The 23,251-nt window shown below is 38.9% G+C and overlaps 1 protein-coding gene across 1 annotated transcript; it reads left to right on the top strand.

Annotated features, from left to right (window-relative positions):
* Positions 1 to 5,164: 5,164 nt before the first annotated feature.
* hapln3 (hyaluronan and proteoglycan link protein 3) lies at positions 5,165 to 18,549 on the top strand. Its single transcript, XM_028451386.1, has 6 exons — positions 5,165 to 5,276; positions 9,386 to 9,646; positions 11,141 to 11,304; positions 14,481 to 14,879; positions 16,654 to 16,956; positions 17,809 to 18,549. The coding sequence occupies exons 3-6, from the start codon at positions 11,163 to 11,165 to the stop codon at positions 18,084 to 18,086; spliced, it is 1,122 nt and encodes a 373-aa protein (XP_028307187.1). The 5' UTR covers positions 5,165 to 5,276; positions 9,386 to 9,646; positions 11,141 to 11,162; the 3' UTR covers positions 18,087 to 18,549.
* Positions 18,550 to 23,251: the final 4,702 nt, after the last annotated feature.

Genomic DNA, 23,251 nt, shown 5'->3' with positions numbered 1-23,251 from the left:
AAATGTGGCGGCTGAATTCATTAACATTACCATGTTACGCCCTCAAATGTTCATGGTTTCGGAGGCTCCGCCCACTGACATCAAACAAACATTGGCAAGGAAATAAATGTTTCTGGGATGAAAATCATCATCCTCAAAGGTGAAGTGAAGAAAAACAAACATGCTTTTCGGTAGTGTGAAAACTAGAAGTCAAGGAGTTCATTTAAAACGCTCTGTGGAAGAGAATAAATCCTCAATAACTAACTTAACCGATGCCCAATGATGGTTTAAATGAACATGCACTCATCCACAGCCTGAAAGTCTAACTCCCTGCTATTTGATCCAGACAATTCTTTACATTCAGTAGTAACGTGGGCCTTTTTTTAAAAATGTTTTTTGTTTTAATTTACTGTTTTGAGCTGTTCTGAATGTGTCTGCTTATGCTTAAATGAGAGCTGAGGCTTGTTTAATACTTTATTTCCAGACTCAGTCAGATTTTGCTGTGCTGCAGCACACATCCACACACAGACTTGCAGACCAGAATCAGAAAATACTTTTAAGTAATTGCTGTGAAGGGTAATAAGAACGGCATATTAAAAACAACACTAATAATAATTATACACGCAAGCAGAAAAAGGAACTAGACTACACAAAGCAAATGAGAAATAAGGTGCAAAAATATTAAAAAAATAATGAATACAAATAAAGAATATATACATACAGTATGTAAACAGATTTTTAGGACCATTGCAGGCCAGCTGATGTGAAAAAAAAGTCAGATTATTTAAACCCTTTAGTGTTCAGGATGACAACGGCTTTGGGGACAAATGTGGCCATCCTTCTCTGGGTCTTACAGGCTGGACAGCGTAACCTGCGTCCTGAAGGAAGCAGCTCAAAGGATGAGAACAGAACATGAGATGAGTCACTTAGAATGTGATGAGCTAGGCCACGTTTGCTGTTCATACACAGTGCACAGGTGGCAGGTCGAAAGTCCAATAATCCTCGAACACACCTTAACAATGTTGTGCAGGCAGTTCCTGTCCTGTAGGATGATGGAGTGATACCAGCAGCAGATGGAGAAAGCTAAAACTCTATCGATGAATTAGTAGTAGAATGTCAGTAAGATGTTCTTACTGACAGAAAAGGAGTTCAGTTTCCTGAGAAGGTACATCCTGTGAGACGTGAGATCTGATTGTAGCGTACGATCACGTCAAAACTGTTACTGTACATACCGAAGCTTGCGTGAATATGGTCAAACGCACGTTGTACGGTTGATAAATGAAGGCCAATTATGTTGCAGCATTCTGTGTTACCTGATGTGACCGTGTGTTCCTAAGGAAAAGGAGTGAGTAGAAGATGAACTGATGAAGTATTTAAAAGTGTTTCCACAGGGTGTTGTGTTAGAAACTATGCGCTGATGTCAACATATGAATGTAAAAATACACCACCAGCTTTCCTGTGAGTATCAACTTTGCTACTATGGTTCTCTTTTTGACAGCTGTGTGGTTTCCCCAAGTTGTCTTGAGTAATAATCTCATTCAACACTGTGTTGCTCATCCCGTTTGGTTAACTGCCAAGGCCAACGCTGGCAGGAAACTGCAGGAATCATGACGGTGTGAACAGGAAGGAGCTTTCTCCTGCTGGTCAGCTGCTATTTTAGCTCAGGTTGTTTCCATTCTTGCAGTTTCCTGAAGAACAGATCAAGTCTATGTGATCTCAGGTTGGTGAAATGTTTGCGAATGTTGATACGACAGCTTAACGTTACACAGGGATGTCCATGACTCTCCTGCTAATTTGGGATTTTGTTTGTGCACAACACGAAGAATTGCAGTGTTTCTTAGTTATTGCAGTTCATTTGACACTTCATCTTTTAATCAGATTGAGGACTTGTCATCCTTTGCTCTGCATTTGAGTCTTCTGTCTGCCATTTATTGAAGTCTTCCTCTGTCATCACTACATACACACCTTTTAGCGTTGAACTGTTATTTTGCTGTGAGAAGTCTGTGCAAATGACAACGTGCGGCTGCTCGTACTGGTATGATTGACCTCTAGCCTCTTAAGTCCACCCACACAAACACACACACAGCCATTATCTTCCTTCTGTCACGTTCTCTCAGCACTCCTGAGCTCTGCTCGGCTCTCTGAGCCTTGAATGTTGCAGCCTTGCAGAAATTATACTCCTCTAAAGCCCTCGGTTCACAGGGGATGCTGGTATTTGGGGCCTCGGGCTAAAACCTTTCATCTGGGGCTTTGGGAAGAACACAGTCTTCAAACACAGGGAGATAATGGCTTTAGAGGCACAGAGGGAGGGGAGGGGCGGTGGTCAATGACAGACATTGCAGTCATTTCAGGCTCCTTAAGGCACAATGATGACTAATTATAGTCACTCAGGTTTGATTTAACCTCTGACCGCATCAGTTTTACCACTGATGGCTCAAATCTGAGCCTGAAGATCTGATTCTGTCCTTTAATTTACTCACAGAATTTTTGCTGCCTTTGTGTAAATTTTGTGAATTGTTTTGTGATTATTTGTGAGAAACTAAAGGAGTATAGGGAGTTGATGGGATTTAAGCAGAGCGATGAAACAAACAGGTTGGAGGTTAGTGCTGGTGTGGTTCAGGTTCAGGTTCTTAGATGTCGATTGGTGCAGGACTATAAGTAATATCATTTTAATTATGTACAAGAAAGTTACTTTTTGGGTTTTCTTTGACTTTAAGGATGACTCGGAAGATGGTCACGAATACAAAAAAAAAAAAACCCAGCTGAGTTATTGAGCTGAGAGACTGATGCTAATATGACAAACTGATTTTGATGGATGACGAGGGGAGCAGTCGCTCAGTGTACAGTCACACCTGAGTGAAGGGAGGTAATAGTAACCTACAGCTGTAATGTTTAGGAACAGTGTTGTGCACGCTTTCTTTTTTGAAGCAGAGGATAAAAAAGGATTTTAAAAAGATTTGCACAATGCAATATGTCAAATTGAGCTTGCATGAACATTATTAATCTAAATCACATTAGCAAACACCTGATCAAGTTCACTATAGTTAAACCAGATCAGCTGGTCCCGGATCCAGTTCAACTGTACTGTGCATTAGATACAGTCTCAGTATACATAAATCACTGAGACCAGGCAAATGTGGCTAACACTTTACTAGAGCTTTTATACATTAAGCTGCTATTATTATAACATGACACCTGTCATTAGCATAAATAAGGTTTCATGTTGTTGGTTTCCCTAACCCCTAACCCCTAGCCCCACTAGAGCCCTCCACCTAACCCAAAAAATGCCAACATAGCTCCAAAGGTGTCATAATTTAGTGAACGACACTTTGACAGCCTTCATGACACCTTATTAATGCTAACGATAATGACAGCGTAATGTTCGCCTTACGTATTAAACTTCAAGTAAAGTGTTAGCCACATTTCTCTGTGCTTTTGGGGGCACATTTGTGTGTGATTGTGGCTTGCGTCACATCGTGGTAGCAAGGTCCTCCTCTGATGGAGAGGTTGAGGGTTTGATCCCGAGACTACACATGTCCATGTGTTTAAGGCTGGCAGGGGTGTCAAACTCATTGTAGTTTAGGGGCCAAATAGGCTATAGTTTGATTTCAATTGGGTTACAGAATATAGGTGGCGAAAAAGAGCAATTTCAACATGGAAGTGCCCTAGTTTGCACTTTCACATATATGTAAGGCACTTAAATCTCATTGATTTTGTGACCAATTTTAATTTATTTCAGAGAAATTGCATGGTTTTGGAAAAATGTAGAGTTCTTTCAACAATTTTTAGATTAAAAAAAAAAGACAACTAAATACTGTCATCATGCGATAAAAGCATGGTAAAACTGTAAGCCCTGGCAAATATTATGATGTATGAATTAGATGATAATTTACACAATTTCATTAATTTCAACTTTATTTCAGACCAATTTGGTTCAAACAAAAGACGTACAACAATAAATACAATATATTCACATATAGTGAAAACACACAACCATTCCCGCCAATGCACAGAAGGATTATCTTATGTCACTGAACGTAGGCTCAACCAAGGCCTGCATCCATCATTTGATTCATGTTTTCTTTGTCATTTTTACTTTCTCCAGCGGGCCTAATCGGATGCTCCAAAGGGCCTGATTTGGCCCCTGGGCCTTGAGTTTGATACATGTAGTCTAAGGGAGTGAAAAAGGTAATGTACCTTAAATAAACCATATGTTTATTCAATCTAGGCTGTAAGGTGATGTTATCTATCTACTTCAGTGTTTTAAATATAGTCGTACATAGTTTTGTTATGATAAACCTGGCTGTGTTTCAGGGATTGATGCCAATATTTCTTTTTAAAGACCTGAATTCAACAACATCACAATCTCTTTCCTGCTCCAATAGTTGCAACTAAGCTTTGGTTTCTGTTGTTGGGCATCCGTCCGCTCACTGAAATAACATCAGTGGCTGGCGACAGAGGAAAGCATTGCGTGAGGACTCAGAGTCGTGCATCTCCTCCTGTGCTGGAGAGCAGGGTCGTGTCAGAATGTTAAAGGCGTGAGGATTCACATGTCAGGAGGGCAGCCTCCATCTGCACAACCAGAACCAGCCTTCACTCAGACATTCTGGCGGCACCACCGCACAAGTACACTTTTAAAAGCCCCACAGAGAACTGCAATTGCTATTGTTTTTGCTATTATTTCAGCCAACAGCTGAAATATGAGTTCCTGTGGCAATATTTGCTGTGTTATTTGAGTCCTTTGTAAAAACAGAAGTGAGGAATGAGATGTTGGCCTCTACATAACTTAAGTGTAAACTCTGGCAGCTTTTTGACCATAACGTTGAATCTGTTTTGCTTCTGGTGGTTTGTGTGACTCTTTGGCTTGTGTTTAACTCTTCTTTTTTTTATGACTTTTATCCTGTTTCTGAACCTCCTCCTGTTTTGTGTCTGGCCATGCAGTTGCAAAGGAAACACAGTAAAATGCACCTGCATTGTTAACGATTAATGTGAAATTTCCGTGTCTTTCCAACCCATCCCAAACCAGTAAAATTTGCAGGGATGTGTTTAGATAAAAGCACACATAAAGCTTCTGGCTATTTGTAGGCTACTCTATAATTAAGTCCTCCAATAGCATCAACTTTGTAATTAGTTATTTAAAGGACAAATTTGTCCTGCTGTCTGCTGCTTATCCAGGTCCAGGTCGCGGGGGCCAGATCTTCCACAGAGAAGCCCAGGGCCAGACCTTCCTCTCCCCAACCACCTCCATGACTCCTCTTTGGCGTTCCCTGGCCGGCTGAGAGAGATAATTCCTCCTGGTGAGAACTACATAGGTTTGATGTTATTCTTTGAGCAGAGGTATGAGGTCAAACGCGAGGTTAAATTGATGAACTTTACCCTCATAAATGTTATTCTTTAAAAGTGATGCATAGAGCAGTTTTCATCTGTATGCAAGATGGTGAACCATTGTATTAGTTTTCCATAACGTGTTTGCATTAGTAGTTCTGTTAATTCTGTATTATTGTAGCAGGTTTTTTTTTTTTTTTTATGTTCCAGTGCTTTTTTGTAGTTTGTGACATTTTACGTCTACTGTCTCTTTAAAAGCAGTTCTGCATAAGCCATCAGTTTTTATTCTCTCTTAAGTAAATTTGATATTCTTGAAAACAAATTAAAAAAATACAACATATTAATATTTAGAAAAAACCATATTCTCCAATTTCACACTGAGAAATGCATCCATCTGTACTAGAGGTGTCCCAATCTGGTCCTGAAGAGCCTCTGTTCTGTATGTGTTACATTGTTTTTCAGCTTTAAACTACTTAAATCCATTATGTAACACGTTTTCAAGGCCTTCTGTAGAGTTGCATGATTGCATTCATTAGATTCAAGTGTGTTGCAGAGAGTTAGAGCCTCTCCTTCCCGCTGATTGTTTACTCCATGGAAAGGTCACTTGTCCAATATAAGGGTGAGACACAGAGATGGACAATCACACATTAATCTACTCCAATGGCCAATGAAAGACTTCAATAAGATCTGTCGATGCCATCCAACCATTGCCAAGGATGAGCGGTCAGCTGAGGGATGAGAAAGGTAAATTAAAAAAAAAACCAATTGTGATCAAATCAAATTGATTAAAAGCCGCTGGAGACGACATGTGTTTTGGCTAACACTTTACTTGAAGTTTTATACATAAGGCTGATTTTACGCTATCAATTTCTGTCATTAGCATGAATAAAGTGTCATGACTTGCTAAATTATGACACTTTTGGAGCTATGTTGGCATTTTTTAGGTTAGATGAGCGATCTAGTGGGGTTATGGTTAGGATTAAGTAATGAAGGGTTAGGGTTACGGCAACAAACATCATAAGATAAAGACACAATATAGACCTCATAGATCAATCAATCAAAGTTCATTTGCTCGGAAAAAAAGATGTAAAAGGTTATTGCCACTTAAAAGTTTGTTTAATCTCCATTGTGAACACTTTCTTATTGACATTATAGGTACATTTGCATTGCTTTGTGGGATATAGAGTCCTGTAAACGGATGCATAGAAGTTTTATTACTTCTTTCTTATCGTGATTTCCTGTAATTCTTTGCCAGACAAGGACACTGATTTGTTCGACACCATTTTTTTGTTCTAGTTTATTCCTGGTATTCCCCGCTCCGCGAGACATTCAATATCTGCCATTGTTTTGCCGCAACATTCAGTCCATAAAAAATCTGAATTGCGTTCTGGCAACAATTGAGTTTATAGAAAGACATGCTTGCTTGGGACAGTTGTAGCATTTCTACCACTTATACCATCACTGATATGCCTTTTGATGTTTTATTATCGCAATATTTTGTCGCACAATATCGTCGCAACTTTAGCAAGGACCAGAGGTGGAGCAGCGATTTCTAAAGGTAGGGCAACCGTTGGCTCCCAATTTATGGTATGTTTTTACGATACTCTTATTGAACACATATTACAATAACATGCATAAACATACATTTTCAAGATGTACATTGGAGTACCAATCACTTCACGCCAACATCCTTCGACACTTTTCTTGTACTGTTATTGTAGAATTTTGCGCAATGATTTGAAACTTTTTTTTTAAGACAGCACACACCACGCCTATGACTCATACCCAGTGTAATGTGGGAGAGTCGACACCAAACAAAATGAAAAAAGCTGTTGGGGGGGGGGGGGGGGGCACACATTTTTGTTCATTCATGGAGTTATTATAGATATACATATGTTTGCCATTTAAAAACACTGCACCAAACAGCAAATGAAAGCCTATAAAAGTATGGAGGCATATAACTTTTTTGTGAGCAGGTGGGTCCACAACTGAGTCCCCCCGACCGCTGACGTAGGTTTAAAATCCACTTTTTACGGCATTGTTCTGTGAGCTTTTGACATTTCTCACTTTTGTGAATGACAATCTTTGGTCCTCTACAAAAATCTCTTTTCCTTTTCTCGGTGAGAACGATTGGAGCAGCCGTAAACTACACCAAACATTGGCATTTTGATTATTTCAGATAATATATGGCAGATGCTCAAGCTACTTCACTTCCTGCCCTCCATCTGAATTTCGCACTCTCGCGATGCAGCAATGTGATGTCACGTGAACGCAACCTATTGGTTGTGCAGCACTGTGTGCTGTCAGTGAAAGGACACAGTCAGTTGTGATAGCCAATCAGATCTCGTCCAGTAATAAAAAGTTTGTCACAGGGCTCCTACTGTATTGTGGCAAGAGTGGGGTGGGGGGGGCACAGTAGCCCCCCACCCCACTCATTACGCCAACACTGTCATTTGGTGATATTTTCAAGAACTTTTTGTCTCACATCTATTTTAAATCAGTCATTTATCTTTATTTACCAGGTAACATCAGTTGAGAACCAGTTTTCATTTACAATGACGACCTGGTCGATGCCCAGAGGGATTCATTGTTTTCAATAAAGGTGCACCGATCGATCAGCGCCGATTTGCCTGATTTTGAGGGATTGGCAATCGGCCGATCCTTGCATATGAGACCGATCTTTTCTACCTCTTAAAGTCGGTCATAAAGTCAACCACTGTCCCGTTGTACTGCGAGTTGACTGATTGGCCTGCCCACCAGCTCACGTGTGCATGTGCGTGCTGCGCATGCCTCTGCTACACAGGATAGCAACAACAGCACAGTTAGCTTAGCATGTTTTACACAAAAAAAAGAGAGCAAAGGATTGCAATTTGTAATTCCTGTAATGCGGAAATAAGCCTTAGTGGAGCTGCAAACACAACACAACCTCATTCACTATTTAAGAAACTACTACACCGCTCAGTATGCAGCATTCAAGCTAGTAATCAAGCTAATGCTAAGCTACGGCTAGTGGTAAACAGAGCCAGTGGTCGACTGATGGCGCTTATTAGTGAAAAGAGCAAAGCTACCAAGAGGAAAATGATGGAGTTCATGGCTTTGGATTTGAATAAAAACGTTCCTCTAATGTATAAGTGACTGTAATAAGTGTGAGAACAACTAACCTGTGTCATGTTCATTCTGTCATTATACTTTGACTTATGAAAATGTTACACATGCTGTACTTTATTATTTCCGTAGAATGTTTGACTTTTAGCTTTTGTCCTGTCAGCTGTTGCAAGTTATTTTTAGAATAATATTTTTACATTTAGATATCTACAAAGACATTTTTTTATTTTTGCTCTACAAGGAAACTTAAAACTCAGAACACTTTATTGGTCGTTTAAGATGTTTTGTTAGTTTGTCCTGTAGATGACTGTCATCATCATCTACCCCAAACCCTGTGATTTTCTTTATTTGTAAAACCAAAATATGCACTTTGCGCTTTATTTTAGTCAACGAGCCCCGAACAGGTCTGCAGTGTAACCTGTTGGACACATTTATTTAGTTTTTAAAATGTGAAAAATAAAAGACTAAAGGAAGTAATATAGTAATTTAGTATTTTAGACGGCAATGTTCTAAACTTTTAATTTATGTTTGAGATAACTGCCTCATGTGCAATTAAATCACATTTGTATTGTTTCACAGGTATTGTTCATTGTTTTACATTACAAAAAGATTGGAACATTCAATGTGTATGATGTCAGTTATGAAAAAAAAATCAGTATGGCCGGTCAGACTTTAAAAAAAAAACGATAATCGGCCAGAAAATTGCATTTGGTGCACCTCTATTTTCAACAATGAATCATGCAAGTACATTCTTGAACTATATGATTTACTTGTATTTAGTAGGCTACATATGTTTGCCTTTTCTGGTGTTGGAGGTTGAGAAAAAAATGTAATATTACCAAGGTCTTTCTTTGAGTGTAAGAAAGTCGATAGTAATGATCAGTTGAGGCTGAAAATCTATATAAAGTGTAGATTTTGACCTGTACGTTAAAGCTGGTGTCTGTGACCTTTCCACATTATGTGTTTTATTGAGCAGTTTGCTGTGTTGCAGCCACTGCCCCCAATGGGAGGGGGCTCGCGCTGTGACGTCACCGTCGGTGCATTTCAAAGAGGATGTCTGGGCTCGTGACGTTAGCGTGTGTGGCGGGAGGATGAAGAGCAGCAGCAGCAGCAGCAGAGTCCTTTAAACCAAACCCAGTCTGAAGCTTTAATAAACTCTGGCTCTTTGTTCGCTGTGAGGACTTTATTTTCTACTTTAAGCTGCGGAGGATTCACTGAAGACAGACATTACAAGGAGGTAACATCATTCATTTTTCATGTTTAGTCACACTACAGTCATATAATGTAATATCTTTCATTTTACATTACACCATTTAAGTAACTTTAACTGTTATTTAATATTTACCTCACCGCATTTATGAACTTTAAACTTTGGAATTAATATTATGACATATCTTCCTTTACATTTTCTTTATAACTCTATATTCTTTGTTTGTTTTTTTTTTGTTTTTTGTTTTTTTTAAAGATAAATTACACTTTCTTGTGTAAACGTACTTCATTATTATTATTTAGTTTATTTTGTATTCATTTGGACAGGTAAAAAAAAAAGAATAAAATGTAAATTTAGTGTTCGAGCAAAAAAATAAATAAAGAAACAACTGAATATCAACATAGATATTCAGGGTGCAGATGACGTTATTAAAACTTATTAACGATATTGTTTTTTTTTTTTTTACCGCAGGACGTCATTTATCCTGTAGTAGGCAACAAATAGTTTTATTAATTTTTAAATGTTTTAACGAACTGTTTTTTTAATATCTTAATTCAGAAAAAAAAAATGTTGGAGGGTGTTCGTATAGAACAGTTTGGTTTTTTTTTTGCGGCATCAAAATAAAATAGGGATTAAAGATAAAATAAACCTCTGAAAGCTCGTTTCACGATTTCATTTGTTGTTTGAATTCATTTTCATCCAAAAAAAAAAATCTATTTTTGTCTTCAGTGTCTCTACTGCAGGGGTTCTCAACCTTGGGGTACAGACCCTATTTGGGGTCGCAAGACACTGGGAAGGGGTTTCCAGATGCCGTCAAGAAACTAAGAATTTCAGCACATTTTTGCATTTTTTTACCCTTTTTCTGCAAATCCACCAAACTTGACATATTTTAACCTATTTTCGTCACCTTTTCTTGACATATTTTTGCTCCTTTTAATGCATTTTTGCTCCATCATTCATCAGATTTCAATGCCTTTCCACCACTTTTCCCACCTAATGTCATACCATTATTGTCACTTTTAACTTTTTTTCACCATATTTCAAGTTTTTTTTTTTTTTGGCCAATTTAACTACATTCACGATTTGTCATGCACATTACTTGCCAGTTTAAACTAATTGTTCCTACTTTTTAAATTACATTGGGCAACAGAAAATCTCGCCCCTTTATTCCCCCTTATAGATGGTCCTGTCTCCACATGACTGTTCCTTAATGTTCATGTCTGTGTTCAACCACCTTCAGGTACAGTGGGGGTCTCCGGTCTCTGTCACCTTTATTTTGGGGGTCGCAGGCTGAAAAGGTTGAGGACCACTGCTCTACTGAAAGAAGTTCTCACATTTAAAAACATGTTTAAATTTACAAAGTTATAATTTGAGCAATGTTAGTTTTGTAAATAAGTTGCATATGTTGGTGCATTTACATCACATGTCATTTACAAAAGGGTCACAAGAGACTTAAGTTAGGAAAGCACTGATTTAAACACATCAACCTAAATGGACTGTTGTGATTGTTGTGATTTTCAGGTACTGCTCCACAGACAGCACCATGTTAAGTCTATGGCGCCCCCTGCTGGCCCTCAGCCTGCATGTACTGCTGCTGCTGCTGCCTCCTGGTAACTGTCAGATGTTTGGATACAATAATGGATTTCACTACCAAGACATAAGCAATGGAAACGGAAATGGAGAACGTAGGTGCTTTCTCTCTTTCTCTCTCTCGACACCATGTAGAAGCTGTTATTAAGTCAGTGATGCTCAACATGTGGCTCTTTATGTCTGAATTTTAATTATTTCCCCAGAAAACCTTTAAAGGGGGAGACTTTTAAACCCCTTTTTACCTATTTGCTTTGTCTCATTTTTGCCACTTTTCCAAAAGTTCTGACACTTTTTTCAGACTTTAGCAACCTTTTTCTAACACACATCCCTTTTTCTTATTTTTTGTCCATTTTTGCAAGTACTTTTTGACACTTTTATCAGTTTTTGTCCTTCCTTTAATTTTTTCGGGGGCCACTTTTCATTCAAATAGCCTACTTTTGCAAGGTAGACTTTTTACCATACCTTATGTTGTTTTTCATGATAAACTATGTTTGTCCTGGCTTGAATCTTTAAAGTGTACTTGAATGTTGTGTGAAGGGCATTTGCAGTTTCGTTGTACTTTGTACAATGACAATAAAAAGGATTCTGATTCTGATAAATACCGCTTGTTTCCTTTTTTCCCTACATTTTTGCTTTTTTTCAATATTGTTTGCCACATTATGCTCATTTAAGATACTCTTTGCCGTTACTTACTACCTGATTCTTTTTTATTTGCCCATTTTTTGGTCATTCTTGACTGGTTTTGGCCCATTTTAGTCACTTTTCACCTTTTTCTTGCCCAGTTTTTGCCACTTTTGGACCATTTTTGGCCACCTGTTACCATGTCTGCCGCCACTCACTTGTCAAAAAAAAAAAACCCCACATAGAGGACCGGACCGGACCACCGGAATGATGCCCGGTATATGCCAGATGGCCAGTCCACCCCTATGTGTATTTGTGTGGCAGTGATATGGATGGAATACTTTGCTGCAGATGAACAAAACATCTTTTTCCTTTGTGTACATGATAACACAGCTGGCTGGAAGTGACCTGGAGTGTGGAGACAGCTTGTAATTTAAAAGTGCTCCGGCTGTCAGACATGATTACTGAAACAAGCTGTTTGAGTGAGTGATGTGGTTTTTCTGGTAAATACAAAGGCTGTGGGTGTGTAGTGTAATCTGTGCCATCTCTGTTTCCTCCAAAACAGTAAACAAATCTGCGTGTCTCCGGCTGTTTAAAGACATGTAGGGTTGGTGCTCATTTGAAATGTGACGGAAAACAATTCAAAACATACAGATTTGGTTAATGTAAATATAATGTAAAAAGAAAAAAATAGAGAATATGTAAGTCTCTTGCATGTTTCTGATTCATGTGTTTAGATTGAACTGAATTAATACAATAAAAACTAATAATCATTATTTATCTTGGACATTCAACACACTGAAATAATCTCACTGTAAATCAACATGGTAATGCTATTCACGATTCATGTGGCTTCTCTTTTAAGTGCACATGCAAAGCAAATTTATGAGAATAATTAGTATTATTTGAACTAAAGGCACACTTGTTCCCAGATGTAAATATTACAATCATTCTTTATTGAACTGAGGAAAAAGTCAAAGGAATGAAAATCTGTGAAAGTTTTATTTAATGCATCGTCTTGTCATCTGTACCTGCTTATCCTGCACAGGGTTACATGGGATACTGGAGTCTATCCCAGCTGACATTGCATATAAGGCAGAGTAAACCCTGCATTTAACTTAATATTATAGTTTACAGTAGATTCCTTTGATTGGTTCACTTTCATGATCCTATACTTCAAATTATCTAAAAAGTGCAATTCAACAAGAAACTGCATCAAGTAAATATTTTAAATACCAAATTATTTGCCATCAACTGTCAGCAGTAAGAAATAACGGAGGTTTACTGCATCTAAAAATCTTCTTCGAAATAAAATAATAAAAAAAACAGAGCAATTTTCTTGATTTCTTTGTTCCAGTGAAAATTCAATTCAATTAAACTTTATTTATGTAGCGCCAATTACAACAATAGTCATCTCGTAGTGCTTATTAAAATATAAAATTCTTAAGAAAAAAAGCACGTTTCACATGAACATGCATCAGCTACAGTGGGGAGAATAAAATAATAATAATGCTTTGGATTTTTTATAGCACTTTTTCATAAATACTCAAAGCGCTTTCACTCCACACACTGTGGTGGTGAGCTACTATTGTAGCCACAGCTGCCCTGGGGCAGACTGACAGAAGCAAGGCTGACATAGTGCACCATCGGTCCCTCCGACCACCACCAACACTCACTCACCACATTCATACTAGGCCAGGGGTCTGCAACCTGCGGCTCTGGAGCCTCATGTGGCTCTTTGACTCTTTTGCAATGGCTCCCTGTAGCTTTAAAAAATAAATAAATAATTTTTACAGAGGGTATTGATTGATGAGTAAAAATAACTACAAATAAAATTATGATAAATTAGTTAGTTAATCTAAAAATAAATCACATTGTGCAATAACTCAGCCACCTTCTCACCTCCTACAACATCAACAAACCATCAACATTCCCCTTGCAGCTGCGGCAAACCTTAAGTTTTAAATCCCTGGTAAGATAACTAAATGAACAGACTATTCTGGAAGAAAATAAAGATTTTATTTGTGTGGCGAAAGATTTATTTAATTGCCAACATTAATAAACATTGATATGTTGCAAGAAATTAGCATGTCACATATGATCATGTTATCAAATTCAAGTTATTCCCTTCAAATCATTAACTCTTAAAATTATTCGATACTATTTTAACTGTATTGAATTTTATACACTGTATTATCTTCATTGAGCAGATCATTTTTCGGCTCCGGAAGGATTTTAGTCCAGGCGAGATGAGGCAAAATGGCTCCTTTGAGAGTAAAGGTTGCAGACCCCTGTAGTAGGCAATGTGGGTGCAGTGCCTTGCCCAAGGATACAATGAAAAAGGAATTGACTAGAGGGTGACCCACTCTACCTCTGAGCCAGAATAATCTGTGTTTGAACCAGGCTCAGAGGTGGCAGCCATCTGCCTCCACTGGTTGGGGTTAGTGGACAGAAAGAACAGAACAGGATAGACAGAAACTAATACATGCAGCCCAGTTGTAACAGGACTGTGACTCACCTTTGGGTCCCCAACCACCCACTGGTTATTAGAACCTTATTTATATCAAATTGGAGTACTGAGCATCAGAGGTATTTATTAAAGAAACTATAAAAGTGTGATGTTTACTACAAACTGCATCTGCTTTTCTAGTTTACTTCAATGGCATCCGTCTCCACGTGGAATCAGACCACCCTTCAGTGTCTGCCACCCGAGGGAGCAGCGTCACCCTCCCCTGTCACTACCACTACGAACCCGAGCTCAGCACCCCACGGAGGACCCGTGTCAAGTGGTCCTGGTTGCCCGCCAGCGTGATCGCAGAACCTGTTGCATCCCCGGCTTTTTACAGGGAATCAGAGGTCATGGTCGCCATGGGCAACCGTCACCGGTCCTACGGCAGCTTCAGGGGCCGCGTGCGCCTCCGACGCTCAGCACCAGGAGACATGTCACTGGTGATCAACGAGCTACAGCTCAACGACACCGGGCGATACCGCTGTGAGGTGATCGATGGGCTGGAGGATGAGAGTGTGACAGTGGAGCTGGAACTGAGAGGTGCGTGCGCGTGCGCGTGCGGATGGTGAACACCAATTATACAAAGGCCGTTGCTATGGATACGTTAACGTATTGTAGACTGCCACTTTATGCTTACGCAGCGTCCCTCCCCTCATTGGCCAGTTTAGGTCACGTGGTATGTGTGTACCACGTGACTTAAAGTTCCGTCAGTTTTATTTTAGCTCATTTATTTTTAGCTACCCCGCTAACCCTTTTATTTTTTTAAAGGTGGAATTTGCTGTGTTAAATGTGTTTAAATGGAAAAAATAAAAAATATGTCAAAAGTGGGATTTGAACCCACAGCAGCAGAAGGAAGAATCCTTGAATAAGGTGCCTGAGACCACTTGGCCATCCTGACACATGTGAAAACACAGGCACATTACGCTTATGTAGAAAAGGTCCGGTAACGTCATCGGCCGTACCCATGGCTACATTTAACGTATCTATAGACACTTTCTTCTAGAAAAAAGTCTACTATCTGTTTGAAGCACTACAAGACACATCAATCAATATTACTAATTTGTAAATAGGTATTTTAGACATCAGCTCAGTTCAATGTAACGTTACCTGACCACATGTTGGTAAACCTTTCCAAAGATCTATCTTATTCCTGGAGGTGCAACTGTAGAAATGATACAAGCATGATCTGAGTTACAGATAACTGTAGGTTGACCATATTTGGATTTTAAAATAAAGAGGACACTTGACCTGACCTCAGGCAATAGAAAATAAGAAGGAATATTCACAATATTATGACCGTTGTTTCTGCTGACTTTTGTAAAACTTGCATATATGTGAATTTACTTTAATGACACAATATTGGCTGTAAAATCAGAATCAGATGTACTTTATTGAACCCAGGGGGAATTACTTTTTTGCAGAGCCCCGAGAAATATTGCAGATTAAAAGAAAGACAAGAAAGAAAAGAAAACATATGTAACTAAAGGACAATTAATTAAATAAGATAAGGATTAAATACAAGCACAACATCTTAGCTTGCAGAAACCATTTGATTTATGTTTTGATTGGGCAATATTTGGACAGTTATACGGTCATTTAAATTGTTTCTTTTCTTTGTTGTTTGTGCAACTCGGGCTTATTACGTAGGATGCAGCACAGTTCAAGCACTGCAGCTGTTTCCTTTCAACACATATGAACGAAAAAATTCAGGAATTCCGATATTTTTAACCAAGAAATAGTCAAAGTTATTTATATGCAAAATAATGAAAAAATTTCAACATTTAATTTATATGGTCAGTCTCACTAGCCTCCCCTGGTGGGATGTTGTGTAATAATGAAATGAAGACAATACAATAATTATATCAAACATACATTAAGTCCCACTGAATACAATCAAAGATGGATTCCAGTCTATAACTACATTGACAGATGAGGCAGTGATGAAAATAGAAAACTCAATGTATCTTGACTCTCGATGTACTGCCCAGGCCTAACAGGGACCATGGCAAGTCTGATTGGGCACCTCAGGTGTCACTCCACTCAAATTCTTGGGTGTCAAACATAAGGTCAGCAGGCCAAAACTGGCCTCCCGTGCCATCCAATCCGGTCCGTTGGTAATTGTAAAAGTTAAAGGCAACATATAAGTGCAATTATTCAATCAAAGTAATTACTATTTGTAATTTGTGCGCTAAAGTTGCAATTGTCATCATTTCTAGGTTATTATACATAACTGAATATTTATACCTTCATTAGATTATTGACTAGCGCTGTGTTGCATAGTATTGTTTTCCAATGCCCTGTTTCTCGTCACTAGGCGTGGTGTTTCCCTACTATTCTCCTAAAGGACGCTACCATTTCAACTTCTTCGGCGCCCGAAAAGCTTGCCATGATCAAGACGCCAGGCTGGCTACGTTTGAGCAGCTCTTCACAGCGTGGGAGGAGGGGCTAGACTGGTGTAATGCCGGTTGGTTGGCCGATGGCACGGTCCAGTATCCAATCACAGTGTCACGTTCCGGCTGCGGCAGTGAGGACTTAGCTCCTGGTGTACGAAACTACGGTCCTCGACATCGGCACAATCACCATTACGATGCTTTCTGCTTCTCAGCCTCGGTTAAAGGTCAGTGTGAGCATTATCGATATTAAGGATGGTCCAGTCCAGTGGTTTTTAAATAATACCTCCTTTCTCTAACTTTAGATTCCAAGTACTTTCTTTGTCTGACTACCACATTTTGTTCAGAATTCTGTGAAAAAACCACTAGCATAATGATAGAATGAATGATTGGAAACAGTATTTAGTGCCTCCTCGAGAATAGATTTATTTCTATAGTTTTTATCATTTCCAAGACTGACCTGATCTATTTTCAGTTCATGTTCTAATCAGGATCATTTCTATCATCATTTTGTGTGTTTTTTGTGTGCTTTATGTGTTTTTGGTGTCATTTTGTGTATTTTGTTGTTGTTTGTCTGCTCTTTGTATTATTCGGTATAATTTTGTCTTATTTTGTGTGCTGTTGGTATTATTTAAATTATAGTTGTCGTGTGGTTGTTTCTTATGTTGTTTTGTTTGTTTCTCTGTTATTTTTGTGTATTTTGTAGTGATCTTTTGTATTTTCCTCTCATTTAGTGTGGCTTTTTCATTTTGTGTGATGCTGGTAATAGTAAGTATTTATCTTTCTTAGTGTGTGTATTTTTGGTGTCATTTTCTGTATTTTGTTGTTTTTTGTTTGTTACATTCATTATTCAGTATATATTCTCTCTTATTTTGTGTTTTTGTTTTTCATTTTGTGAGTTTCTGGTAATATTTAATAGGAATATAATTTTTGAAACCCAATTTTTTAAATGCTTTCATTTGTTAATTTCCCCCTCTCTAAAGTACCCCCTGTAGTACCATAGTATCGCGTACCCCCATTTCAGAAACACTGCTCCAGTCCATCACAGGCTTTTTAACAATGCGTCTCTCCTGTTTCAGGCTCAGTGTACTATTTGAAGAGCCTGGCTAAACTCAACTTCACTGAAGCGGTCCAGGCCTGTTTGAGGGAAGGAAGTCACATGGCTAAAGTGGGTCAGCTGTACACAGCATGGAGGCTGATGGGATTCGATCTCTGTCACGCGGGCTGGTTAGCAGATGGAAGCGTGCGCTATCCTATCACAAAGCCACGGAAAAACTGCGGTCCACCAGAGCCTGGGGTTCGCACATTTGGGTTCCCGCCTTTGGACATGAAATTTGGTGTCTACTGTTACCGGTAAATGTTTCAACTTGACACGAGACAAATTCAGACTTTTCTATCTGGTTCCACACTCAGCACGGAAGTTAGCGCTAGCTGTAGCATGGATGTAGCAGTTAGCCAGTTGTTGATTAGTGAGTTTTTTGGATAGATCGCAACCTGTGGTCTCAGTAATGAATGCATCTATGTCAACCTATGCTCGTGATGCCACTCGCACTTGATAAACTGCAACAACGTATGCAATGTACGTGGACACTGAAACATACATGTCTGTATTTATTTCAACATGAACCATGCTCCGTCCCAAATGTCCTGTGTCTAACTCATACCAACATCCTGTTTTAAACAGTCTGAATTTGCCACTAAATGTGGAAATGTCTGAGCTGGCTATTTTGATGCTTTTCATTCGGGAAGTCGGGCTTACGTCACAGATGACGTTAGCGGTTGTAAATAAATGGGCGCCGTTTTAAAATGGAGGAAAACAACTTGTCTGCCTCCTGTTTGTTCGGTGACAAAAACGTCTTTATTTCAATACATGTGTGATTTATATCTCGGTATGACATACAACTATCAAGAAACACTACCAGAAGAGGCCAGGGGACAATATAAGGCTAAGTTCTCAGTGCTATGAATATCTGAGTGTTCATACAAAGCTTGGCAGAAACATCACAACTTACCCGGATGCCCGACTTCCCGAATCTGGCATTACCATGCTACACGGCTCTGCTTCTCAGGATGACAGCTTTCCGTCCACTGAGTGACGTCTTGTAAGCGTGTCATACTGGGACACAATCAGAGGCAGGACTAATGAATTTGCTTTTTGCTCTGTGACTTTATTGCACGACAACAAGACGACAAATTTTCCAAAGAAGGATGGAGGCACTGCTAGCTGAGATTACTGAAGTAGAACTCAGACTCCAGGAAATCATAGAATGTCAGACAACCGCTTTTAGTCTGTGATTTGAGTCTGGGGTCGCTGATGTTGCCAATGACACAATGTCAAATTCATGATGTACAGATCACCCACTATTACAATAGGTCAACAGAAGCAGAAAAACAGAGCGGTGTGGTCTAGGTAAATCTAATGGAAAAGCACCATTTCAAGCAAGCAGGTTGATTGCAATTCCAGTTGCTTTTTTTAAACTAAAGCGCAGAGGCCATAAAAGAATATTAAGTAGACAAATATGTCAACATCATTAAATTTCCAGTTAATGACATCCTTCACGAGTCCATTTTTGGACTGATGAATATCTCAATATTCAATTTTGGTCACTGACTACATGAATAGGCCAACATTTACTATGTTAAGTTATCATGATAGCAATTTAAATCAACAAACTTTTTAGTTTTAGTATTGTTGCCTTATTCAGACTTTTAGAAATTCACCTCAGTTAATTATTCAGTGCTTATGAGCGGTTTGTGTTCTTAGTTTCTCCTGGACTTTGTTCCAAGTGTCAGTGCGACATTAACAAAAAAATTACAAAATACACATTTACGTTAGATTGTAAACAGTAACAATATGAGCGACACCGTGTTTGCTCCACATGTAATGGTAACTGAGACTCTAAGGGCCTTTACTACAAAGCTAGGTTAGTATATCCGAGAGATCTTTCCGTTAGCTGGCTTCACCTAACCAAACATTCCCTGTCAGAGAGAAGCTGTCCTACGAAGGTTGATAACAACACGCTAATTTAAGCCAAGTGATTTCAGCCTGGCTACGTGCTCGCTCCCATAAAAGAGGTGGAGATTGCAGCGTCTGACCAATCATTACAATGGAGAAACCTGGCAGAGCGACCTTTTTTAACAATGGGGGAAAAGATGAAGATCTTAAACAAATATAATGAATTCAAAACCATGATGACAACAAAGAGCAACAGTGTTAGTGCAGCGCGCATCAGGAGGGATTGATTAGGAGGCGGAGCTTTTATACTCGCTCAGATCTGATCCACTTCATAACCTGGTCCTGACTACGTTAGGTGTTCAGCTTAAGTTTGAATTTTTAATGACTAAAATCCACAATTCAGACCAAAAACAACACTGTTGTTACAGAAAAGGCAGGAATGAAAGAACACAGACAGGAAGCTGCTGACAGTGTTAATGCGTAAAAGCGTGAGATATTTTATGATATTAATGCATTGGATGATCAGCAGACAGACAGCACTCTGATCAGTTTCACTTTATTACAGAACACACGTGTTTCTATTCAGGTAGACCTCTATTTATCACACACGCACTGGGATGAGAGCACATTGTTTCACTGTAGTATGTTGCTGCTGATGCTTTCAGCCTCACTATAGCGTATGACTGAATGGATGAATAAATTATTTCACTCGTCCGCGTATACGGAGACACATGCTTCATCAGCTGACTCAATCAGAATCAGAAAAGTTTATTTCGCCAAGTACAGTTTTAAAAAACAGCACAGGGAATATGACTCGGTAGTCGGTGCGCAGAACAGAAAAAACAAAACACAACAGAGACTGTAGTTCAGTCCATCAGATATAAATCTATATCTTTCCCAGAGGATGTGATCTGTAAATGAAAGGATTGCATTTATCCATTAATAATCTTACTTTCCTAAACACAGTTGTCAGATGTGCACCAACCAGGATGTTCTAACAATGGGCAAGTCGTTTTCTAAGAGAACTGATTGGTCAGGAGGCGGGGCTTTAGCACTCGCTTAGATCCTAGCCAGAACAAAACCTGGTCCCGACCAGGTTAGTCGTTCAGCCTAAGTTACCACGGTGATTTAGCCCTGTAAGACGTTAGCGAGCTTCCTAGGACAGCACACACTGATTACATGCCGGAAGTTAGCGCGATAAGAGGAAATCTAGCTTTGTAGCACAGGCCCTAAATGATTATTGTGTTGTTGTTGTTTTTATGTTAATCTTGTCTTATATTTGTTTTTGAAAAAGACTGTTATGCATCCATACACACTATTCCGTTTGTACGTCTATGCATTTGTAAAATTTTTCTAAAGATATTAAATACCACTGTAAATACATTTGGATGTACAATTATTGGAAATAAAGGCACACAGTGCAATGGTTGGCACATCTGAATTACCGCAACAAAGTCCTATTTTTTCAAGCCCTGGGGTGTACACTTTTTTCTATTTGCAATAAGTTACACCTGGTCATTTTATTTGGCCTACTTTCATGAAGCAAACCTTAAGCAAATTCTAGCTAACTAGAGTATATTCAAGGCTAGCTGATCGAGCTTCAGGATACTTCTGCAATGCACCTCTATTCACCCTATTTGCTAAAACAAAGGTCTTACCTTTAGACTAAAATGTCCCCCTTTGATCATCTTCTTCTTTTTCTTCTTCTTGTCTTGTTCTTTTTCTTCTTGTTCTTGTTGTTGTTGTTGTTGTTGTTCTTCATCATCTTCATCTTGTGTTTTTTCATACCCCACAAAGATAATTACTTTATAATGACATTATGCAGTTGGGCGCGAGTACTCTCTGTAACAGGAATGATGGGTACCTGTCTATAATTCTTATAATACCAGTCGCTGACGTCCCACACTGTGAGAAGATTTCAACATATTTACGCCACAAACCACATCTTATGATACGATTTGTTCTTATTCCTATACATTTATTTATACACTTATTAGGATTAAAGACAGATAAATATTATTCTCTTCAGATGTAGCCGAGGACTCACCTGTAGGGTCCCGTAGTGGCTCATGGTGTCCAATACAATTGCATAATCCGTCTAATGGCCTAAAGCTAGAAACGCCTATGCATCTTCTACATCTTATCCTGTTTAGTCTGTATCATCATCTGACTGAATTCTCATCTCAATTCCACTCAATGCTAAATTGATGAATTGCACAATATTGATTGATTTTGGGAATGGAAGCAGTTGGTTCTGGAAAAACTGGATTCTCAAATGAAATTTGTAGTGGCTCGTTCATCTCCTGTACCACAGTGCAAACCAAAAGTTTAACACTACGTTTAAACGTAGTGTTAACACTACATGACAACCTCCTTCTACCTTTTAACTTTTTAGTTGCAAAAATAAAATAAAAGTTACAATGTCTGAAGCACGGTCAAAAGACTATGTGGCTTCCATCACATATTCGGCATAAAACAATTATGATTGACGTACGTTACATCTAACCACCGTAAAGAATTAGGAGTGACGTCATTACACAGTCACCAAACATTTTTAACACAAAAGCACATCCCTAAATTATGCATTTTAAACTTATCTAAAATATTGATATTTAAGCACAAACATTACTATTATTAAAATAGTACCTTTATGGCCCTTACAAAATTTGATTGTTTTGATCACTCTTTTGAAATGTTTAAACTCAATTTTTCAATCAGCACAAACAGGCTGTTTAACGAGATTACAGCTTGTTATTGGGAGATATTAGGAACCCTTCGGAATATCTTCTCTGTTAATGTAATCATGCTTTTTTTCTGTACAAAGTCGTAGGAGATGCTGGTGCATAAGGCAGTGTAAACCTCTCTGGATTGGCACCGATCTATTGCAGGGCTTGACAGAGACATGTTGGGGGTCACCAGCAGGAATTGAACCCACAATTCCTGCACTGAGAGGCAGCAATGCCGTTGTGATCATGTTGTCGAGTAAAGACTTTACAATATAGATAAAACAGATGCTCTTTAACTGCAGGATTTCCATCTTTCTAACAGTCTATTTCTCAATGAGCTTTCCTATTTGCTGGGTGTGCCCAGGCACTGCCAATACTTTTACTGTTGGAGCAGGAATGCCAGGGCAGAGGAGTGAGTGAGGTTACTGATTCCTACAAACAGCCACTGTGCGTTAAGCCTCCACGCGCCACTCTGTCTGGGCACGATGCACTTTTTAGATGAATGCTGTCAAACACGGCTCTACGCCCTCACGTATCCACTATGGGAAACGGTTGTTGCGATTACCCATAAACATGTCTAATTTACACCTGCTTGCCAAACATAGGTGGATACACACATACACAAACATATTACATACATGCACAGATTGCCACATACAGAAAATATTGTTTTACGCATTTACGCAGGGTGATGGACAAATCCTCCACGAAGATACCCACAACCACGCAGTAACACATAAGCGTCTGTGCTCTAGAACTACTCGCCCACACCCACACACGTACGTACACACACAGTTGATTTGTTTGTGTGTTCTTCACGAATGAAGGTAGTCAGTGTAC

The sequence above is a fragment of the Gouania willdenowi genome, chromosome 6, assembly GCF_900634775.1.
Source record: "Gouania willdenowi chromosome 6, fGouWil2.1, whole genome shotgun sequence".
NCBI lineage: Eukaryota > Metazoa > Chordata > Actinopteri > Blenniiformes > Gobiesocidae > Gouania > Gouania willdenowi.
The sequence above is the reverse complement of the archived record's forward strand: the minus strand, read 5'-3'. Positions and strand labels throughout refer to the sequence as shown.